The 23,017-nt window shown below is 34.8% G+C and overlaps 1 protein-coding gene and 1 pseudogene across 13 annotated transcripts in view; both read left to right on the top strand.

The window, feature by feature from the left end:
• EHBP1 (EH domain binding protein 1) overlaps positions 1-23,017 on the top strand; it is a 322,545-nt gene that overhangs the window by 37,264 nt on the left and 262,264 nt on the right. For all 13 annotated transcript variants that reach the window (XM_069494642.1, XM_069494650.1, XM_069494641.1 and 10 more), the window contains exons 3-4: positions 14,272-14,329; positions 19,947-20,042. In XM_069494642.1, coding sequence (XP_069350743.1) covers positions 14,272-14,329; positions 19,947-20,042 — 154 coding nt within the window. The remainder of the gene's footprint in view (positions 1-14,271; positions 14,330-19,946; positions 20,043-23,017) is intronic.
• On the top strand, positions 9,646-10,134 carry LOC138400054 (large ribosomal subunit protein uL23 pseudogene; annotated as a pseudogene).

Here is a 23,017-nt window from a genome sequence, read left to right as displayed (position 1 = left end):
TAATATTTTGTTGAGGATTTTCGTGTCTGTGTTCAGGAAAAAAAATTTTTTTTTTGAGATAGGGTCTTACTCTGTTGCTCAGGCTGGAATACAGTGACACAATCATAGTCCACTGCAGCCTTGAACTCCCTGGCTCAAGCAATCCTCCTGCCTAAGCCTCCTGAGTAGCTGGGACTGCAGGCATGTGCTACCACACCTAGCTAATTTTTAAATTTTTTATAGAGATGGGGTTTCTCCATGTTTTCCAGGCTGGTCTTGAACTCCTGGCCTCAAGCAATCCTCCCACCTTGGCTTCCCAAAATGCTGGTATTATAGGCATGAGCCAGTGTGCCTGGCCAAGAAATATTGCTGTGTAGTTTTGTTTTCTTGTAGTATCTTTGTCTGGTTTTGGTATTAGGGTAATGCTGGCCTCATAGAACAAGTTAGAAAGTATTCCCTCTGCTTCTAACTTCCTGAAGAGATTGTAGAGAATTGGTATAATATCTTCCTTAAATATTTGGTGGAATTCAGTAGTGAGCTAATCTAGGTTTGGGGCATTCTGTTTTAGAGGGTTATTAATTGTTGATTCAATGTCTTTAATAGATGTGGGCATATTGAGATTGTCCTTTTTGCTCTTGTGTGAATTTTGGCAAATGATGTCTTTTAAGCAATTGGTTTACTTCACATAAGTTTTCAAATTTATAGGCATAAGGTTGTTAATAGTATTTATTATCCTTTGAATGTCTATAGGGTCTGTAGAGATGTCCCCTCTTTCATTTCTGATATTAGTAATTTGTGTCCTCTTTTTTTCTTAGCTTGACTAGAGACCTATTGATTTTAGAGCCAGCTTTTAGTTTTGTTGATTTTCTATTTTCAGAGTTGCATTGATTTCTGCTCTAATTTTTATAGTTTCTTATCTTCTGCTTATTTTGGATTTAACTTGCTCTTTTTTTGTTTTATTTCCTAAGGTGGAAACTAGCTTATTGCTTTTAAATCTTTCTTCTTTTCTAAGACAGATGGCTCCTGACTTAGGATGGTTTGACTTAATGATTTTTCAACTTTAAGATGGTGGGAAAGCAGTACTCATTCAGTAGAAACCTGACCTTTAAGCACCCATACAACCACACTGTTTTTCACTTTCAGTACAGTGTTTAGTAAATTACATGAGATATTCAACACTTTATTATAAAATAGTCTTTGTGTTAGATGGTTTTGCTCAACTGTCGGGTAATGTAATTGTTCTCAGCACATTTAAGGTAAGATAGGCTAAGTTATGATGTTCACTAGGTTCAGTGTATTGAATACATTTTGACTTAGAAGATTTTCAACTTATGATGGGTTTATCAGGATGTAACCTATCGTTAAGTCAAGGAGCATCCAATGCTATACATTTCCCTCTGAGCATCCCACAGATTTTGGTAAGTTGTGTTTTCATTTTCATTGAGTTCAAAATATTTTTCAGTTTCTCTTGAGATTTTTTCTTTAATCCATGTATTATTTAGAAATATGTTGTTTAATTTCCTTGCATTTTGGGATTTTCCAGGTATCTTTTATGATTTGTCGTTTAATTCTGTTGTGATCTGAGATCAGAAATTGTATGATTTCTCTTCTTTTACATTTAAGTTGGGTTTGTTTTATGGTCCATCATGTGGTCTGCCTTGGTGAATATTCCATGTAAGCTTGAGAAGAATGTATATTCTGCTGTTCTTGGATGAAATAGTCTATTGATGTTGATTATATCCAGTTGATTGATGGTGGTATTGAATTCAACTATATCCTTACCAATTTTCTGCCTGCTGGATCTGTCCATTTCTCACAGAAGGGTGTTGAAGTCTCCAATTGTGATAGTAGTTTCATCTATTTCTCCTTGCAGTTCTATTAGTTTTTGCCTCAGGAACTTTGATATTATGTTGTTGTATGTATACATGTTAGGAATGGTTATGTCTTCTGGGAGAATTGAGCCTTTTATCATTATGTAATGCCCTTCTTTATCCCTGATAACTTTACTTTTTTTGAAGTCTACTCTATCTGAAGTTAATATAGCTACTCCTGCTATTTTTTGATTAGTGTTAGCATGTTAAATTTGTCTCCATCTATTTACTTTTAATCTATACATGTTTTTATATTTAAAGTGTGTTTTTTATAGAAAACATATAGTTAGGTCTTATTTTTTGAACCACTCTGACAATCTTTGCCTTTTATTGGTGAATTTAGACCATTGACATTTAAAATGGTTATTGATATAGTTAGATTCATAGCTGCCTTATTTAGTATTGTTTTCTATTTGTTGCCCTTGTTCTTTATTCCTTTTTAAAAATCTCCTGCTTTTTCTGCATTTTGTGGTCTTAATTGAGTATTTTTTTCTTTGAGACAGAGTCTCATTCTGTCACCTGGACTAGAGCGCAGTGGTGTCATCATAGCTCCCTGCAACCCCCAACTCCAGGGCTCAAGCCATCCCTTTGCCTCAGCCTCCCAAGTAGCTGGGGCTGTAGGTGTGCACTACCACACCTATCTAATTTTTCTATATTTTATAGAGATGTCTTCTTCTTGCTCAGGCTGGTCTTGAATTGCTGAGCTCAAGTGATCCTCCTGCCTCAGCCTCCCAGAGTGCTAGGATTACAGGTGTGATGCACTGTGCCTGGCCTTATTGAGCTATTTATATGATTCCATTTTCTCGCTTTTCTCATTTTTTCTCTTTTCTTATAAGTTATGTTTTTTGTTTTGTTTTGCTTTGATTTTTTTTTTTTTTTTACTTTTTTTAGTAGTTGCCCTAGAGTTTACAATATACCTTTATAGCTAATCCAAGTCCACTTTCAAATAATGCTTTATCACTTCACAGGTAGTGTGAGTACTTTATAATAACAAAATAATCCTAATTCCTTCCTTCTGTTCCTTGTATCATTGCTGTCATTCGTGTCACTTATATGTAAGCATACATAAGCATATATATGTATATATACACACAATTTATATAATAAGCACATACAGTCAAATACATCATTGCTATTATTATTTTGAACAAACTTTCGAAACAAATTTTAGTTTTAAATTACTGATCTTATGATTGAGACATCTCTGCCATATCTGATTCTGTTTCTGATGCTTGGTCTGTCTCTTCAAACTGCATTTTTTTTACCTTTAGTATGCTTTGTTATTTTTTTCTTGATAGCCAGATATGATTTACTGGGTAAAAGGAACTGCTGTAAATAGGCCTTCAGGGATGTGGTAAGGGCAGGGGGGAGGGGGTAAGGGGAAACATTCTGTAGGTCTCAGTATTTTAGTGAGCAAGAAGTGCATCTCAGTTTCCCTTCCCCCCACCCCATTAAGTGGGGCAGGATGGCTAGAGTGGGCTGGAGGTAGGTATTTTCCCTCCCCCAGGTCAGTTAGGCTCTGATAATACCCCAGCGGGTTAGGCTCTAGTGAAACAGTTTCTCTTAGGGGCTGACCTTGTTAAGAACAGAATGTTCTGGCATATTTTAATGTTTTTTTTCTCCTTCCTCTGTCAGAAGACTGAGGGGATTTTTCTCTGATATTTACTGTGAGAATGTGGTAGACCTCCAGGAGGCAAAACTTATAAAAATGTGCCTGCCTCCACTGTACTGGGTCTCTCTGGAGTTTTATCTCTTAGACTTGTCCATCCTGAGCCTCCAACAGTTTATCAGTTACAGTTCAGTTTTCCCTACCCCAGTGGGGAACTGATTCCCACAGAGGTTTCAGCTCCAATAACTTGTGATTCTCTGTATTCGTCTGTCATTCTCTCCAATTTTGGGGGCAGTGGTTTGTCCTGTGACCTGCTATTATGGATCCAGGGAGAGTTGCCAGTATTTCAGTGTGTTCAATTTTTTCCTTGTTGTAAGGGCAGAGTGGCAACTTCCAATCTTCTTACATGCTGGACCAGAAAGTAGAAGTCTATGGTTAACTTTCTGAGGAACTGCCAAATGGTTTTCCATAGCAGCTGTGCCATTTTACAATCTCACCACCAATATATGAGAGTTCCAGTTTTATCATATTCTTGCCAGCACTTGTTATTGTCTGTCTTATTAATTATGGCCTTCTTAGTGGTTATGAAGTGGTATTTCTTTTTTGATTATAGACTTTATCTAGTAGCTCATTGACTTGGTAGGTAAGGATTTTGATGTCTAACCATGTCCTCCCTGAAGCACACTCACCCTTCATTTTCCCCATCCTCTCATTTCCCAGTCAGCTTTACCAGAGTTAGATAAGAATTCATTGTTATGACTTGGTAAATATTGTTTGCAGCTGAGCCCTCTAGTATTACAGTCACATTTCCTTTTTAAAAATTTTTCATTGTGTTAATAATTACTAATTTACTTTGGTCCCCTCCCCCCCTGCAATTTATCTGTCATTACTATTCCTAAACTTTTCTGTTAGCTCTCAAAATCCCTTTCAAACATTTAAACACATTGGTAATTTATCAGTTCCTTTTTTCCCCTGGAGACCTCCAGTGTCCTGCTCTACCTCAGAATGATTTTTCTGTAGGCGTGTGGCATAAGTGACCTCTTGGGACCTGTTTTTCACTGTTATACTGGGGAATTAGGCAGATATTTAATCTTCTGGATTTATCTAAATTTCTTGCGTTTCTTCTCCCTTTTAAAATCACCATTATTTTATTCTAGTTTTGGAAGATTTCCTCAACTTAATCTTCCAACTCTTCGTTTTTTGCTTACCTAAGGAAAAATAATGACGTAATTTCCAGAATCCTTTCTTATTCATTAAATATTTCTTCTGTATTTTTCATGGTAATATCTTTTATGTCTCTGAGCATCTGGTGATATTCTCTCGGTTTCTTTCAAGTTCCTTTTTTTTCTCTTTTTTTAGCCTCCTGTCTTTTATATTAGAGGCTTTCCTCGAATGATCCTTGGTTGTTCATATTTAAGAGGGAGACTGTACGAAGTTATTTGAAAGTGAAAAAACAGAATGGTTGTATGGGTGCTAAAAGGTAAGGTTTCTACTGAATGCGTGCTGCTTTCCCACCAACCATCATAAAGTTGAAAATCGTTAAGTCAAACCATCGTAAGTCAGGAGCCATCTGTCTTAGAAAAGAAGATTTAAAATCAGTAATTTAGTTTCCACCTTAGGAAACAAAACAAAGAAGAGCAAACAACTATAATTTGTTTGAAACAGTTTGTTTAAAATAATAATGGCAACAATGTATTTGATTGTATATATATAACATGGACTGGTTGCTAACATTTTGTGGGAAGTTGCTGAAAACAAGCACTTTACATGAATTATCTTAACTGATCTTTACACTGGTCATGTGAGTTTCTTATTCACAGATGAGGAACCTCTTGAGGCTTAAATGATGCAACCAGAACAAGGGGAACCAGGATTCAAACTTACATCTGGCTGCCTTCTTGGGATTCTTTTGTCACATTGTTTTCCTGCCTCCCTTTCAATAAATGCTTTGTTAATACCAGGAAATCCCTTGAGAACCTTAAAGTCAGACAGAAACAAAACAGATGAATGTAGTCACCCAAACCTTACAATTGCAGAATTACAGAATGTTGAGAGTTAATTATGAATATGATTGTTTTGGAGGGGTGGGGAATGGTCAGATTGATATATTCTTTTTTTTTTTTTTCCTATTAAACTCAATTCCAGGGAGCCAGGTATATGTCCTGGGAATACTAATATTTGTGTTAGTGACATGTGAGACTTATTCCAACAGGACTAGGAAAAAAAAAAAGAAGAGTAAATAATATGCTAAATTTATGGAATCATTATGGGTGGTACTGTGAAACAATAAAGAAAGTAGGAAGTATTATTTGGGAAGACCAGTATTGTACACATATACAGTGATGATTCATTATAATGCTGCTTGTCTCAGAAATACCTTTATATTAGAAAAATTATAAATCCTTTATGTTATTGATAGTAAAGTAAGAAGAAAAAAAATATATATTTGGTGGCCTGTCAAAAAGTACACTCAGCTCAAATATGCCAAACTATGCTTTCTCAATTTGAATGGTGCTTTCCCTAAATACTGGCAGATAGGTATTAGAAATACCTGTCAGAAAAGTCCATATGCATCATCAGTTAAATATTTTTAACCAAAAGCAATAACTCCATGAAAATATTTTTAAAATGATAGGATGATACAAAATGTAATTAAAAAATGTTTTTAAGTGACAAAGATGTTTTATATCTCTCATTATTAGAACTGTTCTTCATTTTTACAAAAGAGAAATTTATCCTATATATGTACTTTGTCTTGTATTTGTACAGTTTTTTCTCTATTGAATTAATTATTAAAGCTTGTTAAATAGCTCTTGTGAAGTAAGCATAAAGGAGTATAATTAACCAGAGGTTCAGCAGTGATAGTATAATGGGAGGCAGATGTACCTACTCAAGGATAAAAATAATTACTTGAGAAATAGTAAAGTTAGAGTATTTGTGTGATAAGACAACTTTCCCCCTTTTGTTTCAATATTCACAGCATCCCACCATGAAATGTTCATTTATGGCTAAGAGCCCTTTTCCCTAAAAGGAATAACCTTGTTATTTAGTGAAGTGCCTATTCACATTAAGTTTTGTGTTAATATTTTGAGCTTTCTTTTTCTCATTGTAAGTATATCCTGGATTCTGTGGTGAGAGGAATATTGTGTACTTTTTGTGTTCTAAAGACTTATGGTTCCTTATTTTTAACTTAGAAAAGGCTCAGAGGCTTAAATATTAATTACCAAGTTTTGTGGTATAGCTATCTTTTATCTTTGGAAATATTGATTTGAAAACCAATAGGACATAAAAGGTTAAATTTGGTCTTAGCACTTTGAAATGTAAGCTTCTGCAGGACAGCAACTATTTATCATTGTTATGGTATGTGTGTGTTTTTAATTTATTGAGTTTTCCAAAACATTGAGGGGTTACTGTAGCAGATAAATCCAGAAATCCAAGTAGCTTAACCTAATGACAGTTGATTTTTTGCTTACTTCTCAGTGCACAGAGAGTGTTTCAGGTTGACTGGCTTTCCATGTGGTCATTCAGGGACCCAGACACCTTTTATCTTATGACTCTGCCCTTTTCTGCATTCTAGAATCCCCACATTCAGATGGTGTGGGGAAAATATACTGGTTTATTATCCATTTTACTCCAGAAGTGACACCAATCACTTCTCACATTCTAGTGGTGAGAAATTTCATGTGGCTTCATCTCAATGCCAACATGGTGGTGGTGGTGGTTGGGGAGGAGTGGTTGGAGCTTCTTGCAATACCTCCCATGATTAACACTATGCTTTGGACAGAGAGCATGGATCTTTGGTAGTCAGTTTACTGCTCTGCTAAAAAAAATTATTTCCCCTTTCATAATATTGTTCAAAGATAATAATATTAGCTATCCCTAGATTGTTAGTGGGCAGGAGACAAGCAAATCCTTGCCTCAAATTCTCATTTCATTCTTAACACATTGACTGCTACAGTATAAAAAAATTTTTTTTTCCTTAGGGGCATGGTGTTTTATTATGAAAGTAGAATAAAAACTTCAAAAACAAAATAATCCTTTCTAATTTATTGAAAAAATTGTTATTTTTTATTGTTTTCTCTGCTTGAGTTATACGCAACTTGAAAAGTAGTTCACATGGCTCCCAAAGTGAAGAGACGTGCGAGTTAAATATGCTTCATGAGGCCCCGAGCTCAAACTATTGCAAGGTTAATACAACTCACATGGCAGTTAATGTGTTAAACCACCAAATATTTAGCCAGTTAGTTCCATTTAATCTTATAGTCACTGAATTGTAGTGTTTTAGAACTAGCTGAGGTTTTTAGTACAGTCCATTTGATAAATTAGAGAATAGGCTGAGAGAAATTGAGAGATATTCCTAAAGTATCAGAGTAGTATCAGACCTAGGAAAAATAAGTTTCCTAACTCCCAGTCTAGAATTCTCTCCTGCGTACAATCTGTCCTCTGTATCCGTAGGTTTCTCATCTGTGGATTCAACCAACTGTTGCTTGAAAATATCCTGAAAAAAACAATAAAAAATAGTACAACAATAAAAAATAATACAAATAAAAAGATAACTATTTACGTAGCATTTACATTGTATTAGGAATTATCAGTAATCTAGAGATGATTTAAGGTATAGTTATGTACCACAAAATAATGTTTTGGCCAATGATGGACCACATACAAGAAGGTGGTCCCATAATTCCATATTTTTATTGCTCTTTTTCTTTTTCTTTTTCCTTTCTCTCTCTCTCTCTTTCTCTCTCTCTTTCTTTCTTTCTTTTCTTTTCTTTTCTTTCTTTCTTTTTGTTAGAGATGGGGTCTCACTGTTGCTCAGGCTGTTGTCGAATTCCTGAGCTCAAACAATCCTCCTGCCTTGGCCTCCCAGAGAGCTAGGATTACAAGCCTGAGCCACCAAGCCCAGCCTATACTTTTTCTATATTTAGCTACACAAATACTTACTGTTCTGTTACATTTGCCCACAGTATTCATTCAGTACAGTAACATTCTGCACAGGTTTGTAGCCTAGGAGCAATAGGCCATACCATATAGCCTAGGTGTGCAGTAGGCTATACCATCTAGGTTTGTGTAAGTGTATGATGTTTGCACAAGGATGAAACCACCTAATGACGCATTTCTCAGAATATATCAAAATTGTTAAGTGACATATGACTGTATATAGGAGGATATGTGTAGGTTATATGCAAGTATTATACCATTTTATATTAAGGGACTTGAGCATACTCAGATTTTGACATTCATGGGGGGTTCCTGGAACTAATTCCTTGTGGATACTGAGAGACAACTGTACTATGTCATCTTTGAAGGGTCTTCTGTCATAAATTCATATCTCCTAAATTAATACAAATTGTTCCTCCAGATTTCTTTCCTTTAAATACCCTCGTAAGCTACTTATCCTGGTTAAAGGGAAATTTTAATTGATGTAGAGAAGAATGAGTCAGGAGGCTGAGCCAAGAGGATCGCTTGTGCCCAGGAGCTTGAGGTTGCAGTGAGCTAGGATGCCACCACTGTATTCTAGCTGGGGCAACAGAGTGATACCCTGTCTCAATTAAAAAAAACAAAAAAATGAGTGATCTGAAAAGCATTTGTGATGTTGTTTGGTCCTGGCCAGCTGTACTGGAATGCTATATTGACTTTGCATGTCTAAGAAAGAATGGCCCAGGAATTGAAGGGCTACAAAAAAAGGAGGGGAGGATTTCAGAGTCAAGTGGAGCCTATTTAAAAATTTTGATCAGACTTTGGGGAACATTTATGTTAACTTAAGACAAAGAACATACCCACTCCACTTCTGTTGACTTGGAAAACAATTAATTCAGCTATCTGAGAAGTCTCTAAATTTAGTGAAATTTTAAAAAATTATTTAACTCTGTTCATAATTGATTCCAAACTTAAAAGTTTTGATTTATTTTTAATAACTCCCTCCTCACCTTTAAATACCTCCCCCAGTATAAAGTAATATAAATTCATTGTAGAAAATACAGAAAAGTCTTAAAGTGACATGTAATTTTATTTCCCAGTAGCTAACCACAGTTAGCATTTTGAGGTATTTCCTCTTGGTGTTTTCTTTTATTACATAGTATAGAAAAAAATTAAAGTCCATATTAAACAAACTTAACATGATATCCTAAGCATTGTTCTATGCTTGTAAATTTTCTTAGAAAATATTTTTAGCCTTTTCACAAGATGGCATTGAAGGCGAAGAAAGAAGCTTCTGCCTCTGCCAAAGCCAAAGCCAAAAGCAAAGGCTTTGAAGGCCAAGAAGTCAGTGCTAAAAGGCGTCCACAGCCACAAAAAAAGAAGATCCGTATATCACCCACCTTCTGGCAGCCAAAGACACTGAGGCTCTGGAGACAGCCCAAATATCCTCTGAAGAGCATCCCCAGGAGAAACAAGCTTGACTACTGTGCCATCATCAGGTTGCCCTTGGCCACTGAGTCTGCCATGAAGAAGATAGAAGACAACAGCACACTTGTGTTCATTGTGGATGTCAAAGCCAACAAGCACCAGATCAAACAGGCTGTGAAGAAGCTCTGAGACATCGAAGTGGCCAAGGTCAACACCCTCATCGGGCCTGATGGAGAGAAGAAGGCATATGTTTGACTGGCTGTCGATTATGATCCTTTGGATGTTGCCAGCAAAATTCGATCATCTAAACTGAGTCCAGCTGGCTAATTCTAAATATATACATCTTTTCACCTTAAAAAAATATTTTTAATGGCACTATAATTTTCCTGATAGACAGACATAACTGATTAGTCATTCATCTTTTCTTGGGCTTTACATTAAAAGTGTCATTGTAAATTATAGTTTTTATAAATTCTAAATCAAGTAATCTTTGCGGCTGGGCAGGTTCTTTTGTCAGTGTGCATAATTCCTGAGGTATTTATAAATAGATACTTCTCTGGATAAGGTCTTTTTGACTTCTCTATGTTCTCCAAGGTTGTGCCTGGATGGGAGTGGTTGGTTTAATTGTCTGATTCCCTACTAGACTGTAAACTTCCAGAGGATCTTTCTTTCATCTTTGTATCTCTGTTGCTCAACACAGTGCTAGGAACATAGTAGGTACTCGATAAAATATTTATTGAATGCCTGTTATGATTCTGGGAAATGATGAGACTGGTTTTCATGTGACAGTTTTGTGTTTTTCTCATGGCTTTTTTAGTTTGACCTCAGATATGTGACACACATGAGAGAGTAGAAAAGAGTAAAGGAGTCTAAATTTAAACCAGAAATGTTTTTCTTTAAACTTACCTTTATATACAGTAACTCACTTAGTTGCACAGAGGTGGGCACAAAATTTAGTTGCAGGTGAAAGAAAGCTAATTTCTTTGTAATCTGGATATTGTAGTTCTCTTTTCTTTTCTTTTCTTTTCTTTTCTCCTCTGCTGTCTGCTATCCTTTTTTCCTCCCCTCTTTCTTACTCTCCAGAATTTAGTGTCAGGACCAGGGTTTGAGATAAAGCCTGCCATCTGCAGATTCAAAATGTTCCTTTTTAAAGGCTCTGAAGGATAGAAGATATTAAATCTTTATTTTTAAATGCAAAAGTTTCTTCCCCTGAACAAACCCACTAAAAGGCTTCAAATTTTCTAATGGAACCCTTTAGTTTAGACAGATTTCACAGGAAGTGTGCTTGTGTATGTACATTTTATGTATATAAAATGTTTATGTGTAAATATATATAAATATGTGTGTGTTACATATAGGGCTACCTAGTTCCTAAACTGAGGTGGTGGTATGGAAATGTTAAATATGTGATTGTTGAAATTCTCTCTGAAACTTGGCCTCTATTAGGTTTTCTTGACTTTTTTGATAGAAAGTTGTATAAGTATAGATTTTTTGGTAGTTGAGGAAAACTCTTACAATTGCTCTATCCCTGGTCTCTTGGGAGTACATAAGTAAATATTTAATGGTTCTTTTCTAGTGCAGCACGAACGCTTAAAATATTAATTGTGGTCAGCTGATTGTGTGGTTATTGGTACCCTTCTATTGAGAGTAATAACACACAGCACAGTTGTTTATTTTAGAACACTCTTTCTCCTTTTGGTTCTGATAATGTCAAGGTGGACTGATTCCTAGTGAAGACATTTAAAATGTGAACATGACTTAGAATCATAAAAAATGTTTAGCCATATCTATATCTGGAGGTATTCTCAAATAAGTCATTTATGATCTATTTGCATTCTTGAAACAGCAGGCATACAAGTTAGGAGACTACCCTTCCTGTTTTTTTATGCAAAAAAAAGCCTTCCTTTTCTAAAGCAGTGAGATGGGTTGAGGGACAGGAGGGTGCACGAGTTAGAAGGAGGCAATAGTTCAGGTGGCACTAGCAGGGTGTTGTGGAGGGAAGATGCCCTCACTGCTATCAGAGCTAATGCTTTACTAGTGTTTCTAAAATCAGGAGGTGTGGGGATTGCTTACTACTCTCCCTGTTAAACAGTGGTTCTCAGCTTTGGCTGCACATTAGAATCACCTGTGGAATTTTAAAAACTCTGCACACCAGACCTATTAAATCAGATTCTCCAGGGCTGGAACCTAGGCATCAGTGTTTTTTAAAGCTTCCCAGGAGGTTTTAATGTGCAGCCAAGATGAGGATCCCTTCAAAGCCTGGATAAGCTGCAGAGAGAGGATGTTTTCTGTAGATACTGGCTTTAGTTGGACCTCATCAATTATAATTAATCAATTGGGAGTTCCTGGATGAAAGATAAGGTTCATTCAGTTGCACATATTCATTGAGCCTCAACTTTGTACCAGATTCTTGTTAGTTACTAGGATTACAAAGATAAAAAAGAGGTAATGGTTAATAGTATAGTCTAGTGGGGGAGATAGAAATAGTAAATAATTATAATATAAGCTATATGGAGTATTAAAATAGAGGTGTGCCAAGGATATTATTAGGAACACAGTAGGAACAATTAACTTATATGGGATGGGGGTATGGGGCTAGGAGATAAAATGAGAAATGGTCAGAGTTTCACAGAGAAAGTGATAAATTAAGAGTTACACCAGGTAGAAAAGAGGGAGCAAGAGTAAGTTTTAAAAAAAGGTTAGAACATGGAAAGATGTGAAGTAATTGAAGGAATATGTATTCAGGGATTAGCTGGAGAGCAAGATGCCTATGAGATATTTGTAGGTTATAGAGATAGAAAGTACATCAGAGTCAGGTGGATGAATGAAGTGCCTTATAAACCATGTTAAGAAATAATGGTGTCACGGGGCCAAATGTACAGGATCATCTTAAAGAGTGAAGCTGGTCAGGTGTGAAGCAGTTGGTAGTGTTGGAGGCTCTAGTAATCTGGACAGCCTAGGCTTTGTTTAAAGGCATTTAAATAATTTCTTTAAGTTTAAAGCTTAAATAAAATGGAATACTCTTTAGGTCAAATAAACCTGTAAAATTCAACCTGCAAGAGACGGTTGATAGTACCTTCAATGTAGGAGCCCAGTATAGGATAATAAACAAGGGAAAGCTGTAAGATTTGATAGGATTTCTATAAAAGTACTATAGAAATATAATTTAAGAGTTGAAGAGGGGCTAGAGATGTGGAGATGAGAACATAGTGAAGAGGTTAGTGTAATAATCTAGGTAAAATGTTCCCGCAAGCCATCAATGCTTTTGAACAAAGTAGCTTGTGCTTGTTGGCAAGTTCCTCTCCTGTTAAGCTGCCATCATTGATCATAATCTCTTCCCAACTCCGTCTGTCACATAGTTATGCTGTCCCCTTCCTATCATTGTCCTCTTCTACTTTTCTGTATTGAACCAGGTGTTTTCTTTTGTTTTTCATTTTCAGGTTTTGTTTGTTTTTCTGTTGGCATAGTTCTGTCTTTGGATAGCAGTACAGGTCTGCAGGCAGATCGTTGGGTGAGGAGTTTAAGGCTGGTGGCCTTTTATATATTTATAAATGTGTATATATATGTAACTAAATGAAATAGGAAGAAAGTCATCTGCTCAAAGTGAGGGATTCTATGGTAAAATGAAGGGGACACAGAAAGTGCTGAAGGTCACCAAGATGAGTGGAACATTCATTTCTTGGTTAAGAAACTTTAAGGTTTTGAAAAATGAAAATTTAAGTAAAATAACTGATAATCATAGTCTTGATGTTTTCTGTAAGCACAAAACAGAACTTAGTTGTATTATCTGAAAATTTATTATTTTTGTTTATATATTAGTGGAAGATAAAGAGGAGAGGTCTTAGAGGTAGAAGACCTATATTTCAGTCTTGGTTTTGCCAGAACTTTTGATTAGTTATTTAACTTTGCAGTTTTTCAAGCTTATAAGACAGGGATAATAATATGTACCTTGCCTATTTTTCAGTCTGTATGTTGTTTTTATGAAGATAATGGAGATGATTATAAACATGTTTTAAAAACCATAATCATTGTTCATAAGATAGAGATGCAAAAGTAGTGTAATACATAGATTTAAATTATTTTGGAAGTACCCTTTTTATGCTTTTCTCCAAATTAAAGGGGATAATGTGTTAGAAGTATGATATTAATTTTTGGAGAAGATATGTGTATGGTTTTTTCTTTTTAAAATAGTGACCAGTTCTAAACATTTTATTTTACTTGCTTTACCTCAATGAATTAACTTGATAGAGTATTTTTGGAAAAGCATATGGATGAAATATTAGTCATGTAAATTAGATCACATCTGTATTCAACATCTCCTATATTTGATTATAACACTTTAACAGTAACTGCTCTATGGAATCTAAAGTAGATGACATTTTTGCCCTTTTAAAGGCACCAGAACTAAACTTTATTAACTTGGCTTAAGATAAATTAATTTAATTTCTTTTTCCTGTTTGTCAGGCAACCAGATAAACTGGTGGTAGTTTGGACAAGAAGAAGCCGAAGGAAGTCTTCTAAGGTTAGTGTATCTTCCGAATTTTTTACCCAAATGCTGAATTCAACTTGTAGTCAAATTAGTAAGCTGCTCTGGTTCCAGTGTAGAATATTTTAAAATATTAGTTGATATTTTGTTTTTTTTATGATTATCTACTGAAAATGGATTGATCAGATGCTACAATTTTTTTAAAACTGTCATTCTTAAAATGGGCACCAGATGCCTGAGTTTTGATCTTGGATTTGATAGCAACTGTGGTTTGAATGTGTCCCCTTCAAAAATCAGATATTGCCAATGTGATAATATTAGGAGGTGGGGCCTTTAAGAATGTAGAATGGTTATTGAACATTAAAAATTTTGTTCTACTCATCACAAACAAAACTATCAGTACAAAAAAATTAAAATCTTTGAAAAATTGAACTCTTTCTCTTCTGCAACCCAGCAGTGGACTCAGATAATTCATCAGTCCTTAATTGTTGTACCCTAACTTCATCTTCTTGGAATCTGAATAAATTAATCTTGGGTAAAATTTTGTAAGTACTACCTGTTTAATCATTAATTCTTAACACTCTAGTACAGAGAAATTAAATAATTGTTATGTTGCTCAAGGATACTGTCTTGGTCCATTTATGTTGCTATAACAGTATACCACAGACTGAATAACTTATAAAGAAAAGAAATTTTTTTCCTCACATTTCTGGAGTCTGGGAAGTCCAAGATCAAGGTGCCGGCATCTGGCGAGGGCCTTCATTAGTGAAAGATAAAAAAAAAGAAGAGAGATCTTAGAGGTAGAAGACCTGTATTTCAGACTTAGTTCTGCCAGAGCTTTTGCTAAGTTATTTACTCTCATGCAGCAGAATGCAAAAGAGCAAAAAGAAAACTATTGCCTCTGCCTTTTTTTTTTGTTTGTTTGTTTTTATTTTTAATAGGGGCACCTAATTCCATTTACAAGGGAGGAGCCCTCAAGGCCTAATCACTACAGATATTTTAAAAATTCTGTTCTATAGATAAATGAGTTTATTTTGATAAGTACACAATAACCACAAGAATGTTTGTTGGATGGTTTTTACGTTAGTAAGCCTGTATAAAGAAAAATTTATTAATTTTAATTGAAATAATAAAATTTTCGGAATTTAAAATCTTGTATTTAGGGCATCTTTTCAAGTTCTATTTTTATCAAGCTAAAATTTACATCAACTATAATGCACAGATCTTAATGATAAAATTCAGTGAGTTTTGATCAGTATGTATATTTGTGTAATTACCACTCCTGTCAAGATATAGACAATTTTTATCACTTTTTTCTTCCTCTTCCAGTCAGTTCCCAGCCCTCATTGTTTGGATTTTCAATTGCCATAGACCAGTGTTGACTGTTCTTGAATTGCATATAAAATAATACGGCAGTACTATTTTATATCTGGCTTCTTTTGCTCAACATATTGTTTTTGAGATCTAATCATGCTGTTGTGTGTTTCAGTAGTTTGTTTACTTATTGTTGAGTAGTATGCCATCATTTGAATATACTACAGTTTGATTATCTGTTCCCCTGTTGATGAGCATTTGGTTTGCCTCCAGTTTTTTTTTTTTACTATTGTAAATAAAGCTGCTATAAACATTATTGTACAAGTATTTTGAGGGACAAATATTTTTGTTTCTCTTGGGCATATACGTAGGAATGGAATCACTAGGTAATAGGGTAGGTACATTTCTAACTTTTAAGAAATTGCCAGGCACTCCCACTAGAAATACAGAAAAGTTTCAGTTGCTTCACATCCTGAGCAGCATCTTATTTAAAGCATGCATCTACAGTTTGGGATATTATAAATTAGGTACTTTCTTATTCATTTACACATGAGAAAGCATTCTAAAAATAGGCATATGGTCTTCTGTCAGTCAATATTGTTGATTGGGTCTTAAGCTTTTATGGAAAGGACCAATATAAGGTTACCTACTAGGTATTATGGATGAATATGACTGTACCTATAAACATTAGAAATAGACCCAAAATGTTTTTAACTATCAACGGAAAGTGATTTCCTCCTTTTAATAATTAGATAGCAATTATTTTATAAAAGAAAATTATAAAAATAATGAAATACTTTAAATTATAGGTCAATTAAGAATACCCATATTTGATGTTTAGAGTATATATATATATATATATATATATATTTTTTTTTTTTTTTTGAGACAGAGTCTCACCCTGTTGCCCGGGCTAGAGTGCCATGGAGTCAGCCTAGCTCACAGCAACCTCAGACTCCTGGGCTCAAGCGATCCTCCTGCCTCAGCCTCCCGAGTAGCTGGGACTACAGGCATGCGCCACCATGCCCGGCTAATTTTTTCTATATATATTTTTAGCTGTCCATATAATTTCTTTCTATTTTTAGTAGAAACGGGGTCTCACTCTTGCTCAGGCTGGTCTTGAACTCCTGACCTTGAGCGATCCACCCGACTTGGCCTCCCAGAGTGCTAGGATTACAGGCGTGAGCCACCGCGCCCGGCCGATGTTTAGTATATTTTTTAATTTAAGTGTATTTCTGAAAATTAAATAACTTTTCTGTTACATACAGATTCTTTTTCTTCTTTTATCAAATATTGTTTGAATCCAGGTGGTGAAATGCAAACTCATGAGGCTGCGGGTTGATTTTCCTCAGAATGTAATATTTTCTCATTTTCTAATTGAACTAATTTTCTAGTTGTAATATTCTTAATATTTTAAAATCCTTCCTGGGTACTTTAGAATCATTGTACTTTCTCTTGAGACATTATAGGTGTACTTTTTTTGGGAAGTTTATGAGAACACAGAATGTGTTAACTTATTACGGCATACACATAGTATGTTCATATACCATGAAAATGCTGTTTTATGAATTGTATGTAATAGCTAAATAAGGAAATAAAAATCAGTTCCAGAAACAATGAAGGAAATGATTATATTATTGTAAAAGTTAAGCAAGTAACTTTTAAAAAATCATGAGAAATTTGAGATCCATGACATTTCAGAATTCCTGAAAAAAACTTATTTCCAGATGTTGTTTTTTCAGTTAGCTATCAGTTACATTACATCCAAGACTAGAACCATTTTTTATTCTGAAAGACTCTTCTGTTTTTGATGCTTTTCCTTTAAAATATACATTATTTGCTGCTGTCATTGAAATCACTTGGGGGAACATACCTCTGCAAATATTGACAGAAAACATTCTAGTTTTTACTGTTAACTATGTTTCAGAAAGAGTTTGAACTACACCTTCAATCTAATCTTTTTTTTTTGGTCACCTGTATAATACTATTCATCTCTCCTGATTCTGAGTATATCTGTCTTTTTTTTAATGGTGCTTTGAACTTTAGAATGGACACCCAGATAAGTCAGTTTATTGTCTGATTAGAGAGTAAAATAATAAGACACATTGCCTTATTTAAAGTTTAGTTCTCAGTTTATTGCTCACTGTTTTTGGTACATGTCTATTTTCATAGCTAAATATGCAAGGAGCTCGTTGCAGAATCAGTTTTGACAGAAAAAATAATTGCCATGGGTTAACACAATATGCAACTTTCCTACCTCTTCTCTTTAAGTCATGGCATAACAGAGATTTTGTCAGGCTGTAATTGATTTGTATATGTTTAAATAAATTATTTTTCAGTATAATATGTGACAATAGCAAGCAGGGCAATAATGATAGACCAGAAAAATTATGGCAGAGTAGTTCTGTTGCTTTAAATCCTGTTTTCTAACTAGAAACTTAAGCTCACAGAGAGATGGGAGAATTCCAAAGGGAAACCATAGTTTTAAAATCCTCACCAGTTTTTGATGATGTTACCACCTTTACTTCCTTGCTCTGTGGTTGTGTGATAGCCTTTACAATGTGCCACCATGTCAAGAGGGAAGGGACAGCCGCAGAGCTTTGCCTAATGGTGGTGATGTTAGCAATTTTAAGATGACTTTATTAATATATATGACATCTTAAACATATGGGTATATGCAGTTTTATAAACTGAAAATTTTCAGTTTAGCAACTACATGGTAATTGTAAATTTTCAGTGAAATATTTTGATTTTGCAAGAGTCAGAAATAACAAGTGAGTACTTACTCTTTAGGTCTAAAATTCTTTCATGGTTATTTTTCATTGAAAATTTTATAAATATTCTATCTTTTCTTCTGTAGCTAATAAGAAAGGTTCAATTATTATATTCCTTTTCGTATGTTTCCATTGTATGAGGAGGCGATGAAAATATAATTATTTTATTTGTTTCTTCCTACTATCCACCAAGGCAGATTGTTTTTCACTCCTACAGTGCCTAGAACAGTGCTTGGTAGATAGTATCAATTGTGTGAATGAATGAATGAATAGAAGGTACCTCACAGGGTTCTTATGCAAATTAAATGAGTTTAACATAAGTAGATTCTTAGAACATGAACTGACACATATTATAGAAAGTACTCCATAGTGTTAGCTTTTATCATCTTCATAGCATCCATGTACAATCCTGCAGCTCACAGAGATGAAGGCTTCATTGAGGTGTCTTGGCATGTCATCTTCCATCAGCTCAACTTTGACTGAAAATGCCATGAAGGAAGAACTATGGTAGTGACTTCTAAATTTTGGGGGTGGGGATTCCTTAGGGAATATTGATAATCTAGATTTATAAGGAAGAAAAGTCTCTAAAATTATAGGTACTAGAAATAATACCTGGAAAAACTGCTATTCTTTTTTACTTGCCCCAAATAAACATGACAGTTTCATGGGAAATGAACTTAAATGCAAAATATACAATTAGTTTCTTCTTTAAAGAATGATTTTGCCTTAAAGTTTCTTTTTTTTTTTTTTTGAGACAGAGTCTCACTCTGTTGCCCAGGCTAGAGTGAGTGCCGTGGCGTCAGCCTAGCTCACAGCAACCTCAAACTCCTGGGCTCAAGCGATCCTCCTGTCTCAGCCTCCCGAGTAGCTGGGACTACAGGCATGTACCACCATGCCCGGCTAATTTTTTCTATATATATTTTTAGCTGTCCATATAATTTCTTTCTATTTTTAGTAGAGATGGGGTCTCGCTCTTGCTCAGGCTGGTCTCGAACTCCTGAGCTCAAAGGATCCGCCCACCTCGGCCTCCCAGAGTGCTAGGATTACAGGCGTGAGCCACCACGCCCGGCTGCCTTAAAGTTTCTACTCACAAAAATAATTTAAAAAATTTTTCCTATAAAGTTTTTATCAGAAATAGTAGCTTTTGGAAACATGAGACACCTCACTTTTGTACTTTTTTTGTATGTGTGAGAGGGTGAAGGTTTATTTACAGATAGTAATCTGTAGCTATCCTGTGATATATTAATAACTGTCATGGCCCAAGATTAATGCTTGAAATGCTTTATTTGACTAATAATTTTTGTTTTAGGGAGACTACAGATCTAATGGATAGTTAAATGGGGTCAATATACTGTTGTAAATTATTAACATTGCATTTCCTAACGGGTACAATGTACACTATCTGGGTGATGGGTACACTTTATAACTTTGACTGAAGCAGTACAAAAGCAATCTATGTAACCAAAGCATTTATACCCCTGTAATATTCTGAAATAAAAAAAATAAAAAGAAAAACATTGCATTTCCTATACTTCACATTGAAGCTATCATTTTTATTCTGGTAGGCACATAGCTGGCAACCTGGAATAAAAAATCCATACCGTGGTGTTGTTGTGTGGCCTGTTCCTGAAAACATTGAAATCACTGTAACACTTTTTAAGGTAAGTTCCATTTTTCCAGGTGATAGGATTTATTATATAATCATGGTTCTAAATGACAGACTATTTCAGTGTTCATTGTTCTATACGTTTGTGTCTAATCTTGTACCTAATGTGGATTATTTTTAGGGATTTGGCAATTTATAAAAATTTAAAGTCATCACAGTATTTCATGGTCTAAAAGTCCAATTTGGGGATCCTTTTGAACTTGTTACAAATAAGATCAGCTGAGATGCTTCTTTTACCACTTCTACATTCTACCCACAGGAAAAGTTTAAAGTGCCTTTCCTGTGGAAAGCTGAAGTTTGTAGAATTCTTAGTCCTGACCTTCATTTTGTTAGCCTTGTTTGATGATAAGATGCTTTAAAATTAGTATTTGATAAATATTTTATTAATATAACAAGATATTTTAAATTGATATTTGGTAAATTTTTATTGATATTAATATGTGCTATAGCTTAAAAACAAAATACTGGTTGTAAATTCAAAGTGCAGATCCAAAACATAGCTGTTAATAAACCTTCCTGCCTGTTTTATATGTGTCTTCTCTCGAAAACCTTCCATATTTCTTGAAACATTATTACATAGTCCCTACATATGGTAATTAAGCACTAAAATATTTACTTTCCTAATCAACTCCTTACCTACTCAAAAAAAAAAAAAAATGGTGGGGCAAATATGTCTCAGTTTTAGGCTTTCGGAAGGTGGTGGAATTAGAAAACAAATGCTTTATTCCTTTTTTTTTGAGACAGAGTCTCACTCTGTTGCCCAGGGTAGAGTGCTGTGGCATCAGCCTAGCTCACAGCAACCTCAAACTCTTGGGCTCAAGCAATCCTACTGCTTCAGCCTCCCAAGTAGCTGAGACTACAGGCATGAGCCACCATGCCCCGCTAATTTTTTCTATATGTATTTTTAGTTGTCCAGCTAATTTCTTTCTATATTTTTTTTAGTAGAGACTGGGTCTCACTCTTGCTCAGGCTGGACTCAAACTCCTGACCTTCAGTGATCCTCCAGCCTCAGCCTCCCAGAGTGCTAGGATTACAGGCGTGAGCCACCACACCCAGCCTTTATTCCTTCTTTGAATCATTCAAATTGTGTAGAAGCTACTCTTACAGAAAGACAAGAGGGAGGAGGGCAGCTCATTAAGCATAATTTAATAACAATGTTTGTGAAAATCCACTAATATTTACGGACATGAAATTAAAGTAGAACAAAATGATATGGCTTAGAGTCTGAAATCACTGGGTAAAAAGTGCTTTAAGTTTTGTGATCCCATATATTAATTCATTTATTCAGGAAGTACAGAGATCAGTGGAACAAAACAATATGATGAATGTTAATGTACTATCCCATAAATACAGTACTATTTTTAAATGTTCTGTGTTTCATGGATACTCTCTTTTATAAGAGATTCTTAACACATTGTGTATATTTTATGGTTTTGATACTATTATTGATAATTATAACATTACTTGATTATGCTTGCCATATATACATCATACTTGATTTGCTCAGGGCGAAATAAGGGATGAGACAGTAGCTACTGTTCCTTTTTTTTTTTTCAGGATAGTCAGAACTACTCTGTTGCCTTTCAACCAGCAGTCATAAAAGCCAATTATTAAACCTCTCTTCTCCACATTTCTCCTACCAAAATGATACACTAAACTTGGTAGATAAGAGCATTACCTTTGGTGTCAGATGAATTTTTACATGCATTAGTTCATTTAATTCTCACAGCAACTCTAAGGTTCTGTAATTATTCTCATTTTACTGAAAAGGAAACTAAGACTAGAGAGGAAGGTATAATAACTTGCCCAAATATGCTGTGATTTAGCCCTGTTCATTCCTCTACCCTGTACTGCATACTCAAATAAAAACAGTTGTGAATATTGATTACAACAGTAAGATCTCTAACATGCTTGAGAAAGACTTTTGAGTAATCTCTTGAGTATTTTGATGTAGTCTGTTCATATTGGTAAAGCATATGAGTGGACATAGTTATACAACTTTTTTTAAAAAATGGTGATAGAGAACAAGGGGTTAGAATACTGCTGATAAAGAGCTGACAGCCATGTGTTTGGGGAAAGGATATACAAGACATAAGTGTAGTTTTCAAGTATAAGAATGTTCAGTGCATCCTTACCACTGAACTTTTACGACTTTGAATATTAGTACGTAGGGAAAAAACCAAACACTCCTTCCTTTCCAGTGTGCTATAATTACACATTTCGGCTCAGTTGTGCTATTGAGGCAACTTTGTGACCATTTTCAATATTTAAACGAGTATTTTCAACTGATACTTTTTATCTTCATGACTCTCCCATCCCCCCCCAAAATTTCTATATAAAAGCAGGAAAGTAAATCAGAACAAAATGAAACAACTTTTTATTCTTTCATGGTGGTTTTTGGACCTTGTTTTTTGAACAACATTTAAAATATTCAAGTGAAAACTTCATATTCTCTCCTTTTTTAAACTTATGCTAAATCTCATAATTCACTTAATCTTGAAATTTGCAGGTAGGAAAGGACTGCTCTGAACCCTTTTTGTCCTCAGTAGTATTCACAAAGGTATGCTCGTAGAGGAAGTGCTTTTTAAGAAAGTTATCAGTATGTTTCAATTTCCTATGATTTAAGCAGAAATTAATTTCTTTAGCCTGCTTTTGAAATTTGAATTAAATCGAAAATAGCTGTTTCTGGTAAATTTTTTTTGAAAAGGCTTTTAGGGTTTTGAGAAGGAAAATGGCTCTGGAAGTCATTTTTAATTTTTCTCTTTAGTGCAGTGCTAAGAAAGGAGACAATAGAGGGAGAGTAGGGTATAAAGAAGACTTAATTGATTTGAGCCAGAAGCAATTCTCATTACCAATGTTTTTGTCTGGTCAGTAATATAAATAGTTCATTTTATGGAGATACCATTTTAAGTGCTTAGAAAATGAACATCATTGCTGCTGCTTTTATGTCTTTTTACTGACTTTGCCCTG

Source organism: Eulemur rufifrons, chromosome 19 (genome assembly GCF_041146395.1).
Source record: "Eulemur rufifrons isolate Redbay chromosome 19, OSU_ERuf_1, whole genome shotgun sequence".
Classification (NCBI taxonomy): domain Eukaryota; kingdom Metazoa; phylum Chordata; class Mammalia; order Primates; family Lemuridae; genus Eulemur; species Eulemur rufifrons.
The sequence above is the reverse complement of the archived record's forward strand: the minus strand, read 5'-3'. Positions and strand labels throughout refer to the sequence as shown.